This window comes from Emydura macquarii, unplaced genomic scaffold, assembly GCF_026122565.2.
Source record: "Emydura macquarii macquarii isolate MOO-44397 ecotype Brisbane River unplaced genomic scaffold, CSIRO-AGI_Emac_v2 contig_691, whole genome shotgun sequence".
NCBI lineage: Eukaryota > Metazoa > Chordata > Testudines > Chelidae > Emydura > Emydura macquarii.
In genome coordinates, this window is record NW_027130828.1 from 4,343,076 (window position 1) to 4,368,502 (window position 25,427).

Here is a 25,427-nt window from a genome sequence, read left to right on the forward strand (position 1 = left end):
AAGACAAAGGGAACAATTAGAAGAGAGGATGCAGAGGAGTGTAAGGAGAGAAGTGGGATGCAGGAAAAGATGAAAGAAGAGATGTAGACAGGGAGGAGTTGTGTGGAGCCTTAAAGAGGAAGATGACAAGCATGAGCATAAGGACATGCAGATGGAACCACTATTTCTGCTTTGGAGTTCTGCTCCCAATGTTCACTCCCCCTTCACCTCAGCTCATATTCATGGGTGAGACAATAAGCTATCTTTACTGCACCCAACTGGTGTTACAGATCAAGGATTAGGGCTTCATCTGGGGTAGAAACAGTAGGAGCAGCAATAAAAGGTTCTCTCTGCTTGCAATAACACAAGTAATAAAAGAGGGAAAGCAAAACAGCAAATATAATTGGCAAAAAAAATCCTTTTTGAATTTTCCCGAGACTTTCCTATGAGGCCTCTGGAGGGCTGTAGTGATTTATGGCAAAGCCATTTTGCACAACTCCCAAGTCTAATGTGTATTTAGAAGTCCAATGTCAGAACAGACAAAATTAGGCTCTATTCTCAATAAGAGATCAGCTCAGCGAATTGAGAACTTCCTCACCACGAAAAAGAGTTTAGATGGGGCTGGCGGCTACTGGTTTTGCTTCAGCTCTTAAGAATCTCATCATATGCTAGTTGCTGTCCAAGGCTATGTTTACGCTGCAAATTCAGAAGTATGATTGCAGCAAGCGTAGATAGCTACGCTAACTTTGATCTGCTAGCCCCACCCTCCCAGTACTCTGGGTACAAGCTTGAGTGGCCAACGCCTGTGCTTCCAGTGCTTCACTGCTATTATTATTCAAGCTAGTTTTGATTTAGCTAGATCAAAGCTAGCTCAGGTATGTCTACAAGTGTTGCAATCTTACCTCCTGTGTACAGTGTAGACCTGCCCTAAGATTCCTTTAGCTCTGTTTACTTGTTCCAATGTATTCATGAAACAGACATGATTGACTGGTTTAGATATAGGAATTGTATTTGCGTGATCTCCTCCAGGGAGGAGGAGGTTTTACACTCTGGATTCAGGGCTATGTACAGATCAGTTGCTGAGGCAATATGACTCTGAAGAGATTAAAATCAATTCGTTTAAATTTGGCATTAGAAATTTGGAACTTTATCTCAGATTTTTGTTGTTGTTTTGAGGCTTTCGTGGCCATTTAGAGGGAAGTTACTTTGTAAATGGAAAAGGAAATTTTTTATGAGATTGATAAACTTCTGAGATTTGCAGCAGCTGAATTATGTTACGGACTTTGATGAAATATAAATGATTTTCATGGTGCCATTGGGGTTAACGTGCATTTGGAGTCTAAATTTGTATTTTATACTGCTGTATGTGAATACACAACTAAATAACATACACAACTGTGTTAGGCAGTTATCACTGAATGCCTTTCATCTGACAGGAGGATCTAAAAGAGCTTTACAACCATCCTCTCCGTTATTCTCATTTTACCATTGGAGGACCTAAGACAATGAGGTTAAGTGACTGGCCCAAAAGTTACAGAGCAAGTCAGTGGCAATCCCAGAAAACATATTTGAAGACCATTATCAGCTTCCCCTCAATCTTCTTTTCTCAAGACTAAACTTCCCCAGTTTTTTTAAACCTTTCCTTAGGAGGACAAATTTTCCAATTTTTTGGTAATTTTTGTTGATCCAATTTACAAATTGGACTCTCTCCAATTTATCCACATCATCCCTAAAGTGCGGCACCCAGAACTGGACACAGTACTCCAGCAGAGGCCTAACCCGTGTCAAGGAGAGCAGGACAATTATCTCCTACGTCTTACACATGACACACCTATTAAATACACCCCAGCATGATATTAACTATTTTTACAACTGCATCACATTGGTGACTCATTCGATTTGTGATCCACTATAACCCCCAAATCCTTTTCAGCAGTAGTCCCACGTGGGCCAGTTATTCCCCATTTTGTAGTATGTATTTGATTTTGCCTTCTTAAGTGAAGTACTTTGCATTTGTCTTTATTGGATTTTATTTTGTTAACTTCAGATCAATTCCCAAATTTGTCAAGATCATTTTAAATTCTAATCCTGTCCTCCAAAATGCTTGTAACCGCTCCCAGCTTAGTGTTATCCACAAATTTTATAAGCATAGTCTCCACTTCATTATCCAAGTCATTAATGAAAATATTGAATAGTACCAGACCAACGCCTGTGGGACCCCACTAGATATGCCCTTCCAGTTTGATGGCAAATCATTTTCTGAGTACTGTCTTTCACGCAGTTTTGAATTTTATAGTAATTTCTTCTAGACCACATTTTCCTAGTTTGCTTATGAGACTTTCATGTAGCACTGTGTCAAAAGCCTTACTAAAAACCAAGGTATTTCACATCCACTGCGTCCCCCCATTCGCTAGGCCAGTAACCTGTCGAACAAAATTAAGTTGGTTTGGCATGATTTGTTCTCGACAAATCTATGCTGGCTATTCCTCATAACCCTATTATTCTCTAGGTGCTTCAAATTGATTGTTTCATCATTTGTTCCAGTCTCTTTCCAGGTTTGGATGTTAGACTGAGTGGTCTATGAGTCACCAGATCCCTCTTTCTTCTCTTTTTTAAAGCGAGGTACTGTGTTTGCCCTTCTCTAGTCCACTGGGACCTCACCTGTCCTCCATACATTTTCAAAGATAACTGCTATGAGTCGGTGGGAATTTTTAAAGGTGAACTGGGTGTGCTTGCATTTTCGAGATTGTACCCATTATACTTCCTTTGAAATGCTGGCCCTGCCTATCAGGGCTTATCATGTTCCCCCCACCCCATACAATATGAGTGCTAGTAGTGTCTGGTCCTGCATAGTATGTGTGGGCACACAGAGAACATGCATAAACATATACTGTACAAGTTAGCTCCTAGAGTACATGCCTGTCTCATACATACAAACACCCATGTGCAACTTTATTAATTACCTGGACACAATACACACCCCACTCTTGAAAATACGCCCCTTTAAGTGCCTTGGGCAGTGTTTAGATGTAGTGTGTCAATCTCTAGCTATTTACACTTTAAGCTTACACTTTCTGCAGAGAGCTGTGAAGAGATTTTCCTCATAAATTATTGCTATTGAAGGTTACTCCAAAGACCTTGGTGCCCTCAGTTGATTATGATTCCTGCATTCCCCAACAGACCCTCTCCATTTCATTAACTACAGATGATACTTTAAAAAAAAAAAAAAAAAAAAAAAGGCTTCTCTGGGCTGAATCATTATGGCCTAGTTTAAAAACGGTTTATTTCGCTCCCACTGTTGTACCTCCAATTTGTCAACCGAGTGTGTTCTTGACCCATGTAATTATTGGGCTTTCATATTATTCTTGAAGAAAGCCAGTCCTGTTGGTGGAACACAATGCAATCCATTCAGAAAACCTACCAAAAAATCTATAGGGTGTTATGGAGAAGAGCTGATTCAGTCAAGGGCAGGGAGTGGAGCAGTAATAAACATCTCTGTGCAGATTCTAATTCAAGAGGAAATGAAGACCTCACATCTGATCTTCAAAGCAATGCCAAGAGGCTGCGTTTCCACAGGGAAACAACATACAAGTCTAAAGACAGTCCCAGGTTTAAATTGAAATCTAAGAAGATTACTGAGAAGTCTTTACAGGTGTTTATTCCAATAGTAGCTACTAGCATCTGCACCTTTATGCAAAAATAAGCAATCAAGTATTTCTATACATGGCCATCTCATCTCTAATTAGGAACAGTGACAAATTCAGCCTCCCCTTGGTCAAACCCCAGAGAAGTAATTAAGGTGACAAGAGACGTTTACCGTGACACGGAATGGCGTCGTGGTGGCGGGCTCCAGGCTGGGATTTTTCTCCATGACCCCGCTGGGCATGCTGCGCCGCTGCCCAGACCTCTCTGGTGGGGACTCTGCGAATGGCACAGAAGATAAAGGACAATTAAAAACATACGCCCAATGCAAGAGCAGCAGGAGGACGTAGGCAGGCCACCTTAGGGGCAGCTTTCTTGAGATACACTTGCAAATGAGCTTAACAAGCCCACTCTAACTGCTCACATTTCCCACAGTCACCAGCCTGCATGTTTAAACAGCAGGATTTTTCTGTTCAGAATGATTGGCATTTCCTATAGAACCTTTTGTTTCAGGATCTTGAAGTGCTTTGTCTACGTTCATTAAACTCCAGAACACCCCTGATATTCATCATTATTATTCCCATTCTGCAGATAGGTAAAAGGAAAATGCAGAGCAGCAGAGTACAAACTGAACACAAATTAGAGTTCCATGCACACGCAGGTTTGGCACTCATAAGGAGGAAAGCAAATCTGCCATTGGAGTTAAAGCACAGAACTGACAATCAGGACTCCTGGATTCCTTTCCCTCTTCCTTCAATGACTTGCTTTGTGACTGGGAACAAAAAGTTACTTGACCTCACGAAGCCTCAATTTCTTGATGTGGAAAATGGGGGGACAGGACTTTTAAGCTAAATTCATGAGTATCTGTCAAGAACTTGGAGAATCTCAGAGAGAAGGCTACAGACTAGGGCACAGAGTTAGTATTAAAATGTGGTTTTTCCATTCAATGCACACTCCATAATCCAAAGCAGAGGGATGCAGGGAGGTGGCCATGTGATCAGAGTGCCACATGCTGGTACGGATTCCTTTTAACCCCGGCTTTTAGTTTTGTGAAATAATAAATAATAATAAATAATAAAATCTGCCCTTCTCTTTAGCCTGCAGATCTCACAGCGCTCTGACAGCCCTGATTAGTGGAGCCTTGCAAGATATCAATGAGACACAAAACTTATATCAGCTCCAATTTACAGATCAAGAAACTAGGTACGTAAAGGGGACTTGCCTAAGACCAGACAGTTGGCCTGCAGTAAAGCAGACAGAATACAGAACCCAAGCAGCTCCGAGCCCGGATGCGGGCAGCTGCCACCCAGCTCCCAGCTGCAAGCCGGGACCAAGCAGGATGCAGCGGCAGGCGGCTGCCACCTGCTGCAAGCTGGGACCAGGTGGGATGCAGGCTGCTGCAGCCACACTCCTGGCTGGGACAAGGGAGCTGGGGGGCAGGGGAGCAGCCCACAGGGAGCCCGAGGGCTACCCCCACATTGCCCGTTAGGTCGGTGGAAGTGCTTCTGGTGGGGATGTACTCCACCAACCCAAGGAGCGCAGTGTGGACATCAGCCACTGCTGCAATTATAGCGATGGCTGAAAGTCAACATAACTTCCGTCAACTTGTTTTTCTAGTATAGACAAGGTCTTAGACGGAGTGAACTCAGTCACCATTCAGCCGTGTTCTGGGCAAGATGGCACAGGAATGAATGCAAGGTACATTTAAGACCCAAAGAGGAACCTCCAGCATTTCCAAGGAAACAAATAAAAAAACAAGGGTTTGGAACAGGACAAAATAGCCCAGGTTTTCACAGAGCAGAGAACAGCAGCACATTCCTCAGCGAGGCTGTCCCGCCTGCCGCTCAGTGCAGAGATGGTCTTTGACCGTTTGGCGTCCTTTTTTTGGTGCTCCACAGCACTTTGCAAGGGGAAAACCCAAGTCACAGCCCCAAAGTGTCCGAGAGCACATCAGGGCAGTCTCTGGACAAGTGAGGCCTGTTCTGTTGGAAATGTTTCTAAGTAACACAGCTAGATGTGTGGGACGCCCACACTGCAGCAGGAGGTGTGACTGAGCTGATGCGAGTACCAAGAGCACTGAAGACACAGCAGCATGACCTTCAGTGCTGGCTGTACAAACCCACCTGGGACCCTGGGTATATACTCAGGTGGCTAGCCTGCGCCAAAGCCTGTACAGCCATGCTATTAGCAGGTGAGAGAGCTAGATTAAAGCCAGCTGGGTATGTCTGCCATGCTACAGTCACACCTCCAACTGCAGAGAGACACACTCATTGTCTAGACTAGTGCTTCGCAAATGAAGGTCCCTCGGGTACAGAAGAGCACAACTGAAAGCTCAGACATCATATTTCATTAGGACTAGAATCTCCAGGGCTCTTATTTATTCATGTCCTGTGGAGGGTTGGAACATCTATTAGCCCAATTTCTCCCTTTCTATTGTTTATTGTTACACAACCACTTAATATCCTTCATGTTACTCTGCTAACAAATATCATTGGCCTGGAGAAACCCCCCAGGCTTCACCACTTTTGAAAGAGTATCTGAATGAACTACTGTGGCATTTACTGAATACAGGATCCATGCAAAAACAAGTAGAGTTCAGAATGGTACAGAAAACCAGCGTCTTCACCCCACTGTTCTGTTTCTAAAACCATCAGCATCCCCATCCCCCTGACTCCTCCCCCCCAACATCAGATAAACGAAAGAAACTAATAATGCTGCTTAACTAAATATTTGTGAATACTGTTCAATACCAGATTTCACGAGCAATGCATTTGCTCACCAATATGATGACACTGCTGTGACCATGGTTGACAATGACAGGTAGCTTAAAGAAAAATACTTTCTGCAAAGGCAAATTACAGGGTGTACTGTGTTATGGGGAGGGCTTTGCAAATTAGCATGCAAAGAAATTTAAAGCTGGGACAACCTATACTTTCGAATGTCTGATAAAATGTGCCTTGCGTACTAGTGTAACTTAGAGGAGCTTTGTTGGCCAATTCTCAGCCTTTACCAGATCTGTGATCTGCAATTTGCTGCAATCAGTTCTTGGCAAGGATTCTCTCCTCACTTTTGCCGTAGACTGCCATCGTCTGGGATCCAGGAGAAATGACTAATGGCCACAGCTCCAGAGGGCACTCGCTGAGACGCATATTAAACTGCTGCAGAGAGAGAACTGAAAGTCTCCTCCTGAACTGGGTAAAATGCCTGCTCAGTGACATCTTCATTGATGGAGCTGCCCATCTGGAGCTCCTGAGCTTTGGCCATGCAACCTGTGCGTACAGCCAAAAATCCCAGGAGCAGCTAATTCATTGCTCTCAGAACACATAGCCAAGGTTTCCCATTAGCTATCTGCCGTCTTTGCAGAAGGTTGCCTCTCGCTTCTCAAGGAATCAATCAAGTCCTTCGGGGTTTCCCCTTTTGTGCTGAAGCGCTCACATGATTCCTCTGATCAGACTCCTTTTTTGGACTGACATGAAGAAACCACTTGATTATAGCGGTTTCCAAAGTGGGCTCAAGACGACATGGAAACGAAGAAGCTGCTTTGCATTTTTAATTATCAGAACTATAAAAGAGGCAGATTAACAATTCTTCTCATGTACTTCTCACATACATGGCTGGAGAACAAGAGCAGAGGGACTAAATTAAAAACAGCAACAAGAAATCCATTCCTCCTCCCACCCCTCCACGGCCAGCTACCCTGATGCAGAGCCTGCAGTTCAGATGGACAGAACCAGCTGCTCTATGTAAATGTCACAACACTTTTGACTTGCACCATAGGTGGCTTTTCAGATCAAGCTGCACAATCATCTCCATTTTTCTTGTATAGCCTCTGAATCCGCTTCATTTTCTAATCACGGGAGTCAGAGCGAAGGAAGCAGATTAGAGGTGGCCAAAGAGACTGTGTTTGGATCTAGGGCAGGTTGAAACAAGGACTGAGGAGTCAGGATTGAAGCACACTCACGACTAGGAGCCAGATTTGTTTGCACTGAAGTCTCATTAGCTGTCCTCACTAAGTTTCTTTACCCCAAGATTTCAATTGCACACAATACAAAACCAGAACACAGACCACTTCCATCTTCTGATCTGCCCCAGAACCAAAACATACAGATGGCTCAAGATCACATTATTCTGCAGCTCCAATTTCAAAGAGGTTCGTAGTCAAGTTTCCAGGTTTGACTCGTTCCGAGCACTGTCTGTATCTCAGCAAATGAAAAGGGTTGGGGATCCCACAGATCTCAGTGAAAAGGCTAAATGCAGCAACTGGGAGGGAGTGGTTTTGTTGAGAGGAGACCATCGCTCCCACACAGATTAGGATCCTTCTTACAGCAGAAAATTATAGCAACCCAATTGTGCATGGTGGGGAGAAACAACAAATGAAGGTTCGGCTTTGAGTCTTTTGCTTTTCCCACCCCCAGTACTACCCCAAGGACTACTGGTCAGGAAAGGCTTGCCAGGTTCTTACCCACCCATAACAGGGCTATTCTGTCTAACCATGAGCCACTGTCACCAGCACCTGTCCATATTAAGGACATGGTTACATTTGTCTCCCTGTACACAGGCTAGACAGGCAGGCTGCAGAAGGACAGATTCAATCTTTGACTTTTCCTCTCGCCTTGCTACTTCTACTGAAAGCTCCTGCTATTGTGTCTGCTCATCTGGAAATGCAACAGCCCTTAGGGCTGTACTGGGTTCTAATGACTTGATTTTTATTCTGTTCTTCCTTTCTATAGGGGCGAAGTCTGAGAGCACAAGACAAAGGAGAACTCCCTGGGTCCTATTCTCAGCTCTGTTGCTGACTCACGGGGGTGACCCTGGACGTTAAGAACTCTGTTGCTTAAGTTCCCCATCTGCAAAATAAGCTTTATACTTGCCTATCTCAGAGGGATGTTATGAGGCTTCATTAATTAATATCTGTAAATCTTTTAGGTCCTAAAATGAAAGAATCTCTGGAAGAGGAAAGTGTGATTACAGGCAGCTAACCACAGAGTGACATTTCCAGAAGTACTTAGTGTTATCAAATGTCATCCGCTCCTCACTAGCTAGTGAATTTCTATGTAAGTTGGATATCATCCTTCAGCTCATCGAAATACTTGGATTATACCTTCATTTGACCATTTATTGGCTCTAGATCAGAGGTGATTTGGGGATTTAGACACACAGTATCTCTGGACACTATTTGCTGTCCAAAAGTCTTCAGCATGTTATTAACTTAAAACCTCCAAATCTCTCCTTTATGACACGCATGGCCTGAAAAAAATCACCAAAGTAACAGTCTAAAAAGGAGGATTAGATGTGCAGGCAAACAGAATCTGAAAAACGATTCCTTAGGAGTAATGGGTAAACCCACATTATCATACAGCAGAGATGGCCGTGGGCAGGAACAGATAGCAAAGAAAGTGATGGCTTTCTTGTTCACTCAGCTTTCCACCAACCTTCCTTGTACTATCCATATTAAAAGAGCCTGGGAAGCACATGAATGAGCAGCAAGTAGATTTTCTGCACTTACTCTTGAGAAGTTGGGTCAGACCTAACAAACAAACAGCATTGCTGTGTCCCTTAAAAGCGCTTAAATGTCTCAGAAAATTAGACCGGAAAAGGGATAAAAATCACAGTGGCAAAAATAAGTTTTGTTGCTACCCCATCTCAGATTATTCTTTTCGTCACTGACGGCCTTCCTTCTTTTTAGTCAGCTCAAAAAGTGATAGCTAGACCACTTTACTCATCATCAGTTTCACTTCTACTGCATCTTATGCAAAAACACGTTCCTTTTGCTGTCACCTTGAACGCCTTCTCTTCTCTGTCCTCGCCTCTTTCATCCACCTGTTACATCTTGTCAAACTCTTTGGGTCAGAGACTGATCCTTGTTTGTGGCTAAGTGCTGCTGTAATTCTGGAGCTGTCAGAGCGACTGTCATAGTTACAAATAGACGACAACTTTCTGGTTCTTCTACATTCTCCATTACCACAAAGCTGTGATGTGCTTTGCAACACGGCTGGGGGAAGATAATCTAAAATAAAACTAACTTCCTTGAAATTTACAAAAAACAAACTGGAAAATATTTGTCCCAGGTTATTAAATTTATATGTATAAAATGATCTGGCTCCCAAGGTGTATGAAACTTTTTTAAGCAGTGGAGGTAGGAACATTTACTGTGAAGCCAAGTTTACTAATCAATAGTATAAGGATGATGCTAATTAATAATAATAATAATAAAAATAATAATACTTAGCACTTCATAAACATTAATTAATTTAGGATCCTCAGGCATGTGCCTACTTCTGAAGATTATTTCTAGGCAGTAATGAATGGATTTGATGTTAACTAATTCCTGGTGTTTGAATTAGGAAATTAAACTAATCCTTGGCACAGTTTTTACATCCCCAATTTTCAGATGGGGAAATAGTCATAGAGCAGTTAAGTGATTTACCCAAGGCTTACAAGAAGTTAGCAGCAGAGTGGACTGTCAGCAGTTCCAGGGTCTCAGGATCACGTTCAGACCACACAACAATGCTGCTTTCTTAAATGTAACTCAAATTACCCATATACTCTCAAACCAAAACAGCACATGTAACACAGGGCACCAATATTAATACCTGGTCACCTTCCACTTGACAAGTCTTATTTTACAGTAGCATCATCTGTTCCTGTAGATCAAAGCTAGCCCAAGAAGAGATCATCAGAATTACCCGCTCACTGTTAGGAGTCAAATTTACTGATTACTTCTAGTTGCTCATGCATAACACATTCTCAGTTCACTTCTCCGAAAGCCCCATATAATTCATGCTGAACAAGGTTCCACGAGCCAGCCAACAGAAGAAACAGACAGTAAGAACAAAGGAAAAGAGAGAGAATCTACATGAAGTAGCTGGAATTAGCACTGACAAGCGGAGACTTCCAGCAAGTTCTCACTTAGACTTTCTGATATGAAACTGTTCTGACTTTAAACAAGAAAAGGAGGCACAAAATCTGAATGCACGCCCATCAAGTTAGCAATAAGAAACGTCCCCCGTAACTCACCAAAGGAAACAGTGCTTGTCAGCAACCCCTATGCCATGACACTCCGAACAAGTCAGGAATAAGATGAGATGGCGAGATGATGACTTCATCATCTTCTGCAGGAAGAAAGTGAAGTATGACTGGAATGCTGGCTGGAGAGGCACAGCAGGAGGTAGGGAGCACAGAGATGCCTTTGCCAGGATTGCAATGCTGAAGGGCTTTAAGGAACGGAAACTTTAGAGGACAATAGAACTCCAGCAGCTCATTTGGAAATACTGAAGAACTGCTGAAGTCCATTAGGACTGAAAATTGACATGGAAATACAGTCTATGCGACGCTCATGAAAGGGTTAAGCACCCTCTTGCCCTTTGGGTATGATCAGCCAATTAAAGTTTGTTATGGTCACCTGATGCTTCATTATTTTGTCCCGTTGGCGGAGTGTTTTGATACTGCATGACCTGCTTCACAGATTTAAAGGGGTGGAGATTCTGGGGAACCAGTGGGAACTGGAATTACCTGTTTCCTGTTCATCCAGTTTTAATTACACTCAGCTGAATTAATCTCATCACCTTAATGAACTCACATGTTCTTCAACTAATTTCTGCACTATGTAATGACTCTTCATTGCAAACAACAGGAGAGAGGCAGCAGCACACACAGAGAGAACTGATATACTAAGAGTGGCTGAGTTTGTCAGTGGGAAGGGACTCCTGGTGAGAGAATGTTTCTAACATCAGTGTTATTCTAAATAAGAAGGATAGGAAGACAACCAGAAAGGTTCCCAGAGACCTTTAAGTGGCCCCATGACTCCAGATGAGAGATGGGACCTGGGGGGAGACGCATGTTAAGACATGGCTAAGAGAGGTTGTTAGAGCAGAAGAGGAAAATTTTTAAAAGGGACAGAATACACTGGAAGTAAAGTTAAGACAAATGAGTTTGTATGTGTTGGGTCAATTCTCTCCTTCAAGATTCAGGTATAATTTCATGTGGGAAGCAGAGACGCACAAAGTGTCTGAGCTCAAATGAATAAGGATTAACTAAGAGCTCATGAAGGATTTCAAAAGTGCTGTTATCAAGATCTACCCCCATTTCAATCATGATTTGTAAACTGGATATTCCAGGACTAGAAATACCGCATAGATGCAAGGGAAGGGGTTTTTTCCCCACGATCCCTCTCCATTGGCACACACCACTCAATGCCTGAACTGTCCATTGGTATATTCCACTAGACTCTCTAAAGAAACATTGTAACCCTCATTCCACACAAAATTAGCTCCCAGTTCAACCATTTATTTGGCCATAATATTGATTTTTATATAGTTTACATCAATTAAGGACGCCCCTTGAAAATTAGACTTAGCTGAAGTTGCTGCTAATGAACATCCAGAATGGATATTCCCGGGATAATGAAAGCCTTTCCTCAAAAGTTCACTGCCACTTTTTATATTAGAATAAAATTATTTCTTGTCCTCTCTGGGAATCTCAAGCTGTACAATGACCTTTTGTAAAGCACAATGGACTTATAGCCTATGATTTTGTGTCTCTTGTATTCTGGAGTTGACACCTCCATTCCCAGTTCACTTAATGCCTCAGATAGAGATTTCATCTTTCACATGCTCATCCTTTCACCATATTTTCAAAACAATTAATGATGCATTTTGTGGAACTATGCCTTTTAAAAATTTACATCTGTCACATGACCATTCCCGATAGGAAAACGAGAATAAATTAGGGCTATTGCCTGTGACCCCCTCATTTTTACAAGACACTCATAAATCAGTCAGGATGCTCTGTGACACCAACAAACAAGGTAGTAGCTGGCTGTGTTGTCTAGTGGTTAGCGCTCTGTCCTGTCCAGTAGGACAGCCACATTCAATTCCTGTCCTTGGTCTTTGTCTTCCCTTGCAGCGCAGCGGCTGGGAGCACAACATGAGACAGCACATCCAAATGGGTAGGGAGAGTCCCTTCTGCTAGTCTTTAGTGCCCTGGCTGGCTATAAAAGTGTAACTGAAGGCTCCAGAGTCCCACCCAGTTCTCAGCAGCTGGGAGAATGATAGCTGGGAGAGGGGTGTAAAGAGACGGTCCTGATTAGACCTGGTTGGAAAATGGAAAGCTGTAAAATTCACAGAAATTCTCTGGCAAAATTATTTCCCATCATCTAAAGACAGTCACTGAAAAAAAGTTTCCAACCATCTCTGACTCTCAAGCTAAGGAAGTGAAGGATCCCCTGGGAAAAGGGAATTTTTCTAAAGAGGGAACTAAAGTAACATTGCCCCAACCACCCAGTGCCCTAGGCATGTTCATGGATCCGTCTGGGTACTCGGCAGGTGTCCCTCACCTTGATATTGGAAGTACCAAGATACCAGCTGAAGACAAGGAAAGAGATCTTTTAGTATCTAATCCTCCTTGTGCTGGAGTGACATTGGTATTTGTCTCGAACACGAGTTGCCGCTCTATCCCAGACACACAGCTTCTGAGGTAGGCAATGTTATTGCTTAGTAATCTTGATACCTATCCCTCTATTTGAATATCACCAAGCAGAACAGCTTTTTTCACCAACAACAAATGCAGATTCTTATTATCGGCAGCCTGCATATGGGACCTGCTTGCCTTATTTCTTTTCCTTTGTTGCACGCTGGCTACCTCGTTTTCGCAGTGAGTTCTTTCCTAACTGGTTTTGTGAAGCTGAGAACCCTATACCACAGAAATATTATGAATACCTGCTACCACCCAGAAATGGGGCAAAGGGACTGGTGACATGATCCAGCACTAGTTCAGCTGTCTCACAAGAGGGAGCTAAAGCTTCTTTGCTAACTTACACAAGAACACAGTAACCGATAATTCAGGAACGCAACAAAAAATTACAATAGAGAGCGGGAGGATGTGTGGCTGTGAAGCAGACATCAGCCAACAGAAGGAGGGAGTGCTGTACTTGGAGAGAGAAGGGGACATAAAACACATTGGCTTTGGGAGTTCCTTAGAATTTTATTAATACCTATTGGCGTTGTGTTCTAGTCTGCATTTGGCATGTCACTGCTGAAAAGCTTCACAAAAGCCAGGCGCTGTCTCACACATTCACACAAAGACTGTCACTAACTTTTTGGCAACTGTTGTTTTTCGAGATGTGTTGCACATGTCCTCTCCATGTCAAGTGACTCCCAAGCAGTACCCTAGGCGGTGGGCTGTGCAAATGTCTTGGATTGGGACCTGGGCCAGGAATGCCACCGAGGAAGCTTGTGTACTCATCAAACCAAAAAAAGGTAGGCCTTTCATCCTATCTGCTACTGCCACAAAGAGCTGCGTGGATTTATGGAATGGCTTGGTCTTTTCTATACAGAAAGCTAGGATATGCCTAACATCTAGAATGAGGAGACACTGCTCCTCCTTATTTTTGAGGGGTTTCGGGAAGAAAACTGGCAGGAAAATAGCCTGATTACTATGAAACTGCAAACCACCTTTGGGAGGAACGTGGAATGGGGGTGAAGTTGTACTTTGTCCTTAAAGAACACCATGTACGGGGTTCTAAAGTAAGGGCACTAATCTCTGAAAGCCCTCCTCGCTGAGGTAATTGCTCACAGAAAAGCAAGGTATGACATAGGGCATAAGCCCTTGAGGAAGCGAATGGACATTTTGTGCGAAAAAACTAACCGACATCCACCGGAGGGTGGAAAGCCAAAATAGCCGCTAGGTGTACTTTAATAGATAAAATAGCTAGGCCAGCACAGTCTGGAAAGGTGAGCTAATAGGTGAGAGGCCTCAATGTGACAACTAAATGAGAAATACTTCCACTTGGCGAGGTAGGTAGCTCCAGTAGATGGTTTCCTACTGCCTAGCAAACCATGGTAGTTGAGAAAGAAAAGAAAGGGATGGAGAAACAGCGAGAACCACTGAGAATCGCCTGCTGAAGCAAGAGGAGAGTTCCAGCAACCATCGTAGGTGATCAGAAGGAACTGAGAGGATGTGTGGTCGGCCAGTCCCCTTAGACCGTGCCATGAGCCATGGCAGCAGGGGGCCGTAGGCCGACAGATACCACTGAGGGAAAAATTTCCAGTGACCGTGCCCAGGGCACACACACACCTAAGGTGGAAGGGACATGCGCAAGCACTCAAAGAAGCAGCCACACTTTGCCAAGGTTAAAACTCTAATACCACCGACTGCTAAGGGGACTCGTGACACTCTGTTGCACTATCCTTCCCATCCCACTGCCGCTCCAGCATGGGCATACAGCCTCTAATGTATACTCATGGTTCTGCTGTACCAGTGATCTCCTCATACTGACTAGGCAGCATGACGGCCCTAGAAGAAGAACCACCTTTCTTACTGCTGCCTTATGATAGCCATTTGGGGACTGATCCCACTCGCACCTGAAGTCAATGGGACTTCTGCCACTTACTTGAATAAGAGCAGGATCAGACACCTGTGTATCAGGGAAGAATACTCCATGGGGCAAATAGGAGGAGGAGACGGAGGAGACAGAAAGAAAGAAAACAAGAGCTAGAGATGGAAAGCTTAGGCAGAGCCAAGCAGGAGGTGATGAGAAACTTACAACCTGTTTCCCTGCAGTACAAAAAGGGAACAATAGATCTGGGTACAAGAGAAAGACACAACCCAAGGCCCCATCCTGGTGTCAGAACTGCACCAGGGAAAGAGAATGTTGGAGACAGAAAAAACTAAGGTTCAATTTTAAGTAAGTAATAGCAAATCGGTTACTTGCCTGTTCTGTGAGCGTTCTTCTTCAAGCACAGCCTTAAAAAAAACTATCAGAACAAGATGAAATTCTAGCGTTGTTGGGTCCAAACAGGACAGATTGTTAATACTCTAGTTGAAGCGGAACGGATGATAAACTGAAGTGAAACATCAGCCTTCTCCTATGTGACGATAAAGATAAGCTATATGGACGTTGGAGAACAAGAAGTCAGCTCACGGGGGATTTAAATTAGCTTCCATACATCATTCTAACATCCCAGTAAAGATTCAAAATTGGTAATGTGCTGCTTTCTCAAAGAACTTAACTAACACAGCTGCGTGTTCACAAATACAATCCAAGACAAAGAAGGAACCTTTATGGTAGCTAAAATCTGTAGCTGCAGACAGACAGACATTTTGGTCATCAGCTCTACCACATGCATGCAGCATCGGGAACAGGGCACCAAGCACATAAACCTCCTCCACCAGAGCTGAAGAGGAATCCCTGTTAGCTGAAGTAGTAGTATGGCTTGTATCCTCTGCAGGCTGCAGTCCCATACACTTGAGAAGGGCTGACAGTGTATATGGCAGTGGTGGCACATATACACTAGTCATACAGTTATACAGTTTGGATGATTATCCAACCTTTAACTATAAACTATCCAAATATTGTAACATAGCGGCCTAAGGATGAAATATTAGCCATGCTCATGTGTGAGACAAAACTGCTCTCTAGTGGCTGCAGTATGGCTGACACCGAGGTCCTACAAGACTGCCCATTCATTAAAACTCTGGGAATTGAGAAACGGAGCTTGAAATCTCACAAGATTTCAAGGATAGACCATTTTTTAAAGTATTTTGGCCTACTTGCTTCCAATCTCAGCTGCAATCAGCTAATACAGAGACCGGGGGAAAACTAAACAGATAATGGAAGAACAGGGAGGTGAGAATTATCAACGTTTTTCCAATTTATAATAGGTCCAGGATTTTCTTTCTGGTGGAGGTTCAGGCTGGTTCTCATTTCAGTCTCTCTCTAGCTCTTATTCATTGTTAAAACCAGCAGACCTCCCACCTCCACCATCCACAGGGTCCTAGGTGCTCAGAGCTCTAATGAAAAACAGCTGGCTCAGAGAGGTTAATTACAGAGAGGTTGGGGCAGTTTGTTTGCTTTGTACTGATGTAATAGCAGAGAGAGACAGGAACCTTTGCCTGGTTTAATCACTGGCCCATTTTTTGCTATCATCCGCTGCTGCTGCTGCACGTCTGAAGTAGAAAAGTGTTAAATAAATAAATAAACAAATCCATAATTTATAAGTGTGATTCATCAGAGATTTGATTTTCAATGGCAAAGAAACAGATGTTCTATTGACGGCACTTCATTAGAGAATAAATGAGGTCATATAATATCCCTGTTCATATCCTTCTGCATAACAGACCAAACATTAAGATTGGAAGCTCACACAGTACATGCAGCTTTAATAGACTGCAAACCTCTTAATTCTCAAAGCCAAGTAAGGTCTTTAACTTCGAAGAAACTTTAGTGTACATATCTAGAAGACTGGAGATCAGGACGTAATCCTGGTCACTTAGGATACAATCTTGGTGGAGAATAACTAGTTCCACTGAGCAGGGCATTCGTGCTCCTCCTCAGCAACTGCAAGAGACAATGTAAAGTCTTTCCCCTAGGAATTTCCTAAAACAGCATGAAAAAAAAAAAAAAACCCCACACCAAACAAGAGACTGAAAATGTTGTTCTTCTACAGTTACACACACCTCCTGTGAGTGCCAGAAGGAATTAGCAAATATTTTGCTGTTTTTTCAAGTTATTTTTACCCCAGATATTTAACAGCACTTTGCTTATAGCTACTTTCAGCAGTCAAGCAGTTTCTTCCTTGCTGAGAAGATCCTCATTAATAAAAGGAGACCAGATATCACTTCTCTCCTCCCACCCACTACCCACACCCCTTTTAAAGTGTTTTTTCTTAAAATATTAAAGAGAGAGAGAAAGAGAGAGAGGAGAGAGCAAGCACCAGGAAATAGTATTTGTTAGATGTTCAGCCAAGACTGGAATTTTTTAAATGGCACATATGCTCATACATGTGTGTGGATGGTGTATGTATTTAACATGTGCTACATATGTGCAATTCTGCTGTACACTCAAAACAGCTGCCTCATTCCACCCCAGAGGTGGCTGCATTTTAGTGACAGCTGGATTCCCATAAGTCTGTAGATCCTGAATCCCTTCTCCTATTGAGTATATTGATGTATTCTGATGTATATTGTGGGCTGAATTCTCCCCCATTGTGCAGGGGAAGGCTGTCAGAAAGCCAGATATGGCTCCTCGATCCTGCGCTGTCTCATCTTGGATAAAACAGAGCAGCTGAGAAACTGCATTAGCTTATATACGTGGAAGATAGGCAGAGTGAGACTCTGCTCAATCACATCGGACCTCTGCGCCCGCTCTCCTCCTGCTGCACCCCCTCAGCTGTGGGATGGGGTTGGTCGGCTGATGCAGGAAGGGGGGCTAGGATGCCTCCTTCAGCTTACACAAGCAAAGGGGAATTCTCCCCTAGCCAGCTCTGGCCAGAACACAGCCACTGTACGCCACAGGGGAAGACAGGTGAATCCTGCTCCATGTACACACACATCTGGACACACACAGTACTGCATCTGTAGGTGTGTGCACTTGCCGCTGTCCTGCTGGAAATTGAGGTGATGGTCTCTCTCCCTCTCACTCACCGACTATGAACAACTTCAGAAAACACTGCATCCTCCTTCCTGGCTGAGACGCCTCTAGCAGAGCGAATCACAGACAGGAGAAATACCAATTCGGGTTACCCAGGTAAGTCTATAGGTGCCAGAGCAGCCCTGTTCTTTACAGTGAATTTCCTAATGCCACTCTAGCTTTAATAACACGGCTCACAAGGGAAGGCGAACCAGGGCTCACAGCAGAGAACAACTCAGGCCTCTCACAATACCGGCTCTGCTGTCAGATGCCTAGCCAGCAGGTCACATCCCTTTGATAAAAACGTCTTCCCAGCTGCATTCAGTGTCTTCCTCTAAACATATTAAACAAAAAAACTTAACAGCTCAAATAGGAAGGGAATTTGTAAATGAGATGTTGGGGCTTTTAAGGTGCATTTCCTCTTACTTGTCCTGGAAAAACAAATATATGCAAATAATTATATTAAAAAATGCAAAGACAGAAAACATTTCAGTTAAACACGCATCTGGAGAGGGGGTGTGAAACACTCGGCATGTTGCTGCTTCATGAAGTGCTTGTCTAAGTAGCTTTAGAAAAGGCACCACGCTACATGGAAAACAGAACAACATTCTATTTACAAGTAACTCAGAGATTAAGACCAGAAGAGGCCATTAGATCATCTAGTCTAACATGTCCGATACCACAAATGTCACCCAGTTATCCCTGTAGTGAGCCCAATTATTTGTGTTTGACATAAGTAGAATTTGTATTTGGCTAAGACAACTGCAAAAAGGCATCCAGTTTTGATCTGAAGACCTCAAGAGATGGGGAATTCACCACTTCTTTGTTTATTATTGTCCTGGTCTGTTTAGTTTGTTCCAAAGGTTAAATCACCCTCACTGTTAAAAATTTGCACCTTATTTTTATTTGCAATTGTCTGGCTTCAGCTTCCTGCCTGGTTCTTGTTGTGTCTTTTTCTGCTAAGTTAAAGAGCCCTTTCATACCCAATACACTGTAATCAAGTGACCTCTCCATCTTCTTTTAGATAAGCTAAACAAACTGAGCTATTTAAAGTCTTTCACTGTAAAGCATTTTCTCCATCTAGTAATGAGTCCATACCATTGCTAGGATTTCCCCCCCCTAAATATACTTTAAAACATTTATTTGTCCTTAGCCCTTCTTGCCATGAATGTTTCCCTGATGTCTCTAGCTTCCCTTATCAATTTTCTACACTTCAGAGCTAATTTATACTGACTGCCATCTTTTTTCCCTTTTCTGTGTATTTGCTCCCCTCACACATATAGTTTATTTTATTTTATTTTTTTTGCACTAAGAAAGTTAACACCAACAAGATTATGGTTTTCTTAGAGTTTCTTTTCGCTTCTGAAATCAGAATCCTATTTGTCACATGATCATCGTTACAGCAATGGAACTCGGACGATACAGTCACAAATGACAATTTGGAGATAAGTGGAGGGTTTATAGGGAGATATGCAGATGGTGGTGTGTGGTCCCACGTATGGCAGCAACGGATCATCCACTGTTAGTTACCGCCTATCCTTGAAAAAAAAAATTATCTGTTGCAAACAGGCATCAAACACACAGGAAGCTAGGACTAGCACCTTGGTGTTTCAGCCCCTCAAAACACACACCTCCATCTCCTCTGGTATTTAAGACTGAGCATCAACATCAGAAAACATTTGTCCTACTTTCGGTCTCAACAATCAGGGCTTGAATGGTATCAGGAAGTGTCAGTTCTTTGATTTATTTTGTAATAGTTCCATCTTGTAAAAGTCTCCATCTTGAAGGAAGTACACCAACATGGAAAGGAGCCCTCCACAGAGTCACTCCATACGACACCACTGCTGAAAGCAGGACAAACCAACAGTTCAGTTGTGCTATTGCAGAGCAGATACAGCAGGAGCAGCATCAGTAGCAGAACTCAGAGGGCAATGCTAGTCTTAAAAAATTAAAATGGCATCACAGGGCTCCCTGTTTATCACCTCTCAGGGATTTTGGACTAAATGTGCCCAGTTTGTAACCAGAACATATGACTGACTGTTCTACCTGAAAGTCCACAAAGTCAACCTGGGATCTGAGTGTCAAATGGGGCTCTTCACCTTCTCACTTACTACCACCACCAATTCTGGCAGGGCGTGTTGTGATCTAAGTTCCAACCACACAACCCCATTTTGTCTTCATTGGAGCGGAGGGCAGAACTTGACCTCTGTGGAGTTGCATGGATGGAAATGGTGACAGAACTTGGCCCTGCAAAGTGAGACTTAGTTTATTACTACTGATGACATGTCAGGTAGACTGGGACCCTGCCTTCTTTCCTAGCGCTCTGTTGGGTCTGCGGTACTAACAAGAGTAAGAGGTCGTAGAAACTTACTGTACATTTCTCTCCATCAGGCAACAAATGACACTCGGAAAACACATATAAAAAGATACTATTTTTAGACCATCCCTTTTCAGCATAGAGACACACTTCAAGCAACAAAGAATCTGTTCTCAAGCAAGCATCCCTAGTGGCAATGAAAGAGGGGAAAGAAAATATGAGGCAAGCACAAATGTCTCTAAACAAAACATTTTCCATGATGCATAATTAGGGGCATGCCAAAAATGGGGATACAATGGGCACCATTAAAAACATCTCCACCATCATTTGCCTGTAGTAATCATGGATCTTTGTGTACTTCTAATAGGAGATACTATTGCACTCCAGTCACTGGAGTGACACCTACTGTATATCTTCAAACACAAATACGTATTTGATAGAGTATCTCTGATACTAAAGATAGGAGTCTCCTATTAGGGCCATTATTTACAGTATGTTTCTCACTGTTTGTCCATCCTAGTTTAAATGACTGAAATGGGTTTCTTCTACTCTCTAACATTGCCACCTTGCATTCTTCATCCTAAAAAATTATGCAAGCTACATTTAGGGATTGTTTCATTCACTGCTGAAATGCAGTTACTTCTGGGGTGAAACATGGCAGCTGTTTAAGAAAGCACAGTAACAATACAGAACGATTTAGGAAAAGAAATGAAGAACACTCACTATCCTGGAAGAGATTAATCCACAATCTAATACACCTCACTGTTAGAAATATTGTCCCAGTTTTCACCCTAAATTCAGCCTGATGATTCCGGAAGCACAAATATTACTTAAACGGAAACACTGAACTGTCTCATTTTATATACAATTGCCAGCTCAAAGTTCTCTCCCATCTAATGGCACAAAGTAAATAAATGTTAACCTTTGATTGTAAAGATACAAAAGGAAAAAATCTTTCATTTAAAAACTGCTAGTTCAGTTACCACGGACACTGCTTAATCATGAAGAATGACTGTTGCTTGTTTCTATAGCAACCTGGAAGTTTAGGCAGCATCTTGTAATTTCAGTCCAGACACCAAATTTTACAGCAATCCACCCACTGCTGCCACATTTGGATACTTCAGAACAAGCTTGGGCTTGACCTCTGATGCTAAGAAAAATGCACTCATGTAGAAATACTGTCATAAACCAATGCGCAAGAACACGATGTACATAGGAAATCAGCACTTAGAGCAGCCTGGCTTCTAGAAAAAGAAACACAAAGCACTTTACAAAAATAATATGACATTGAAAAAGAATCCTCAGTGTTAATTAGTCTAAACTTTGACCTGTCATCTTCTACTCTGATCACCGCTCACAAAGTCTATACAGTTCTGTGTAGGACACATTTTTCCAAAATAAGTGCTTCAACAGTCATCCAAAAATAATTACCCCACGTCAGTGCCAGCAGCACATGGGGATCAACTCACAAGCAACCCCCCGCCCCCCATAACAAAGCAGCATCTGCAGCCCAGCACTCCGGAGCACCCCTACAATAGACAAAAAGTGTATTCATGCATGCAGCAGGGAAAAGAACTATCAGAATTGGATTCCAGGTTCAAGCATCCTGTAGGTTTTTCTAGATAAAGTTGAATACAAAACCAAGGGCTATTTAAAAACATACCTGGCCAGTGTTCTCTGACAGATGTAACTTCCATGCTGTGTACATGGCAAGGAAGCTCTAATTCTCCTATGGATGGCCTATCACAGGCTTTGTGTCCTATGAATGTGTGGAGATGAGGCTTCCAGGCCCTCATTTGTGCTAAACCTGGGGTGAATTCACCATTAGAAAGCCAGCCTCATTGGGTGCATGATGATCTTTGAAGGGACATGAGGCAACTTAGTTTAGGCCCTGTATTTAGGTTGCATAACACAATGAAATAAGCAGTCACGTAATTTTTTTTAAAATGTAAGATTTAAATGAAAATCTACCTTTAAAACTTTCCCCTGCAGGCTGGAAAGCCAAGCAACAACCCTGAGACAGCTCAGAGATCCAGAAAGCAAAAATAACTCTGAACAAAATGGAAACTGACCAGCCTCGTTTCACAGTCTTCCCTGAGTAGAGAGCAAATTAAAGGAGTACAGAATGGCTTCAGTGCAATGCTGCTCTAAAAGACAGCTTTGTGTGTAAACTGTGTTGCCTGCCAGAACTGTGAGGAAGAGGAACTTACTCTAATTTATTAGAGATTATTAAAGAGCTGCTGGTGCTTCATGGTGCACTCTGTACCACGTTCTTCTGGAAACAATTCTGCTTAGAACCCCGACCAGCCGCTTGTTTCTATCCCTCCTTCTTTATTAAAAGGGCTTTTACATAACCAGATTTGCGTTCCCTGGGAGCGACTCTCCTTCTGCCAGTCATTCCCTGCCTGTTAGCAGCCTGTCTTGGCAATATGCATAGAACTGACTGAAGTTATAACCAGAGGGAAGAACACGCAAGATATGAAAAAAGGGACAAACCTCTCCCTCAGAAATAGACTACCAGCTTCAGTCTTAGAAAGTGTGCAGCTCAGCGTGACCCCAGTTATTGGGTACTTCTTGACTCAGAGCACTGAGACCTGGTATTGAGGTACATAACTGTTGGCACGGGTGTCTAACACCATGCTGGCTAACTTCCCAAATGTCTGTCCCAGCATGCATTGGGCGCAGCCCAGAGTGGTCATTTGTTGAGTTGCTCTTAACCAGTATTGCCAACTCTTGCAATTTTAGCGCAAGTCACACAATATTTGGTGCTTTTTCTTAAAGTCTCAACTCCTGGAGTCATAGGATTGGGTGAGAATCTCAGCTTTCATTTAAAATACGAAGCTTTTAGCCTGCATGGTTGTAGAGAAAATATGAACCCTAAGAATCAAAAGCCAGAAGGCACATGAAAAGCACCCCCAAATGTATTATTTTAAAATATTTATGATTTTTAAGGCAAGCTCATGATGTTTTTGCAGCCTGACACATGATTTTTTAACATAATGATGATAGCAGTACTGCCGATGTCCTGATCAGTGTTGTCAGCTGTTGGCTGCATGTATGTTTTCCCCAGTGTGTATGCTGTCCCAGCTCTGCGTAGAAGCCAATACAACAAACCATGATTGAATTATCCAGGTATTTTGGTCGGGATTTAATATTTCTTGGCTGTGGCACAAACCCCCTTATAGACAGACAACCCACACTCAAGGTACCCAAAAAGCCATGCTTTTTCACTTCCTCAAGTTTCCAGATTCTTCTGCCAATTCTCCTTCCTCCCAGCATCCAGAGTCTGACCTGCTCAGCCCTTGCATGCAATCACAGAAGGCAGCGGACGCCAAGTCAAACTGGCTGTGTGGCCCCACATAAACCTCTCCTGAAAGCTGAGTACTCCCTGTGGTGTTCCTGTCTTTCTTTTCCTTTCCTCGCTTTTCCCTGCCATCCCCTCTTATCTTTCCATCAAAGCCTCGTGTCCTGAAAATCTCAAATCACCAGCTTCACAGCTTTCTCTTTTAAATTTAACATCAGTGTCAACGCATCAGGACCAAAGGGCAGACAAGGAGGAATATATGAAGCCCAGCAACAGTGAAATCTTGTCAGTTAAGAGAAGGCAGAAAAGTGAAATAAAGCTGAGAAGTTGACTCAGCCTGTCAACTAAATAAAAAGGCAAATAAAATGACTGGCCTCCAAAACCCTAATACCATGCACCCTGTCAACCTCGCAGCGTTACATATTGTGCACAAGTTTATGTTTTAACCTTCCTCAGGTGCTGGATGCTTTAGGTGGCTGTGTGGGGCTGTGGTTAGCATTCATCCCCTGGACGGTCAAGGGTTCCCATCTCATCAGATGCAAATGCCACTGCTCAGGGTGGTGAGAGGGAGATGACTGGGACACTTGTAGATCCTATTATTCTACAATTGTCTCCTTAGTAACAGGTTATATCGTGCATATATCAGAGAGACCACAGCTCTCTCGAAACTCATTCTTGGCATCCACAATAACTCCTGCTTTTGAGTTTGAGTTTGCCAACCACCAGGCAGAAGGGCTGGCCTCACATGTCCAAGTCAGCAGGAATCTACATCCAGACCTAAAATCACACATGCTGATTTTTTAATATTTCTGCATCTCTGTCGTCGCTCTGAAGGGGTTACTGCAAGTCAGGACCAGGTGCATCACTAAAGCTGCAGGCCGAGACCCTAGAACCGGAGAGGCAGGGAGGCTGCAGGTTAGCATTGAGCAACAGCAGCAGAGCTACATGAGGGAAGCTCGTGCAATACTCGCCTCTGCACTGTTTAAACCAGCTCTAGCCAGCCTTTGCTTTCAGGGACGCTAGATTCACTCTGAATTTTTTATTATTAAACACCGATCGAGATTTCTACACCCATTGTTTTCACGCTAAAAGCAATCCTTGAGAAAAAATGCCACCGTCGTATGCTGCTTCCTAAACTATCCACTCATGTGCCGATTTTTTACTGGGCCATTAAGTGTTGAACAAATACCGCAGAATCTCAGCAAGAACACATCTAAAAATACCTGGGCTGCCCGTGGTCATTTCCTGCAAACAGCAGAGCTGGAAAACTTTTTCAAACCTTTTCTATGGGCAGCTGTCAACCACACTGTTAACAAGTCCAAAAGAAACACCACCCAAGAAAGGGTTTGGCTGGAAAATGCCACAAGGCAGACTTGACAAACAAAGCAAAGATCACTCATGCTAATTATTAAAATGTGCTGAGGAAGTTCTCCTTTTCCTGATATTTAAGCACACTACCCTGGGAAAAAACACAGATCACTAACATTTAAAAACCATAAACCTTGATTTCCCCCCCCCACCAACACTCCCCAAGCAAAGACTTGCTTAGTCGATGATTTTTTTTTTATATAAAGGTTGAACAAAGGGCTTAAGGGGCAGGCTTGGACTCTTAGTGAAAGACAGAGAGAGGGAAAATGGTCTTATGATTAACCAAGGTAGTGGGTGTTGCATTTACCTCGCCCACAAAGGGAATCATTTAAAGGGCCACCAACAATTTGAATTCTACTCAATCACAAAGACAAGAGAATTGAAAAGTAATTTCCTGTCTGCAGCTCTCC

The 25,427-nt window shown here is 43.0% G+C and overlaps 1 protein-coding gene across 7 annotated transcripts in view; it reads right to left on the minus strand.

The window, feature by feature from the left end:
• The window catches only part of DAB2IP (DAB2 interacting protein), a 296,740-nt gene that overhangs the window by 197,548 nt on the left and 73,765 nt on the right, over positions 1 to 25,427 (minus strand). For all 7 annotated transcript variants that reach the window (XM_067541764.1, XM_067541769.1, XM_067541763.1 and 4 more), the window contains one exon: positions 3,797 to 3,900. In XM_067541764.1, the coding sequence (XP_067397865.1) occupies positions 3,797 to 3,900 (104 nt within the window). The remainder of the gene's footprint in view (positions 1 to 3,796; positions 3,901 to 25,427) is intronic.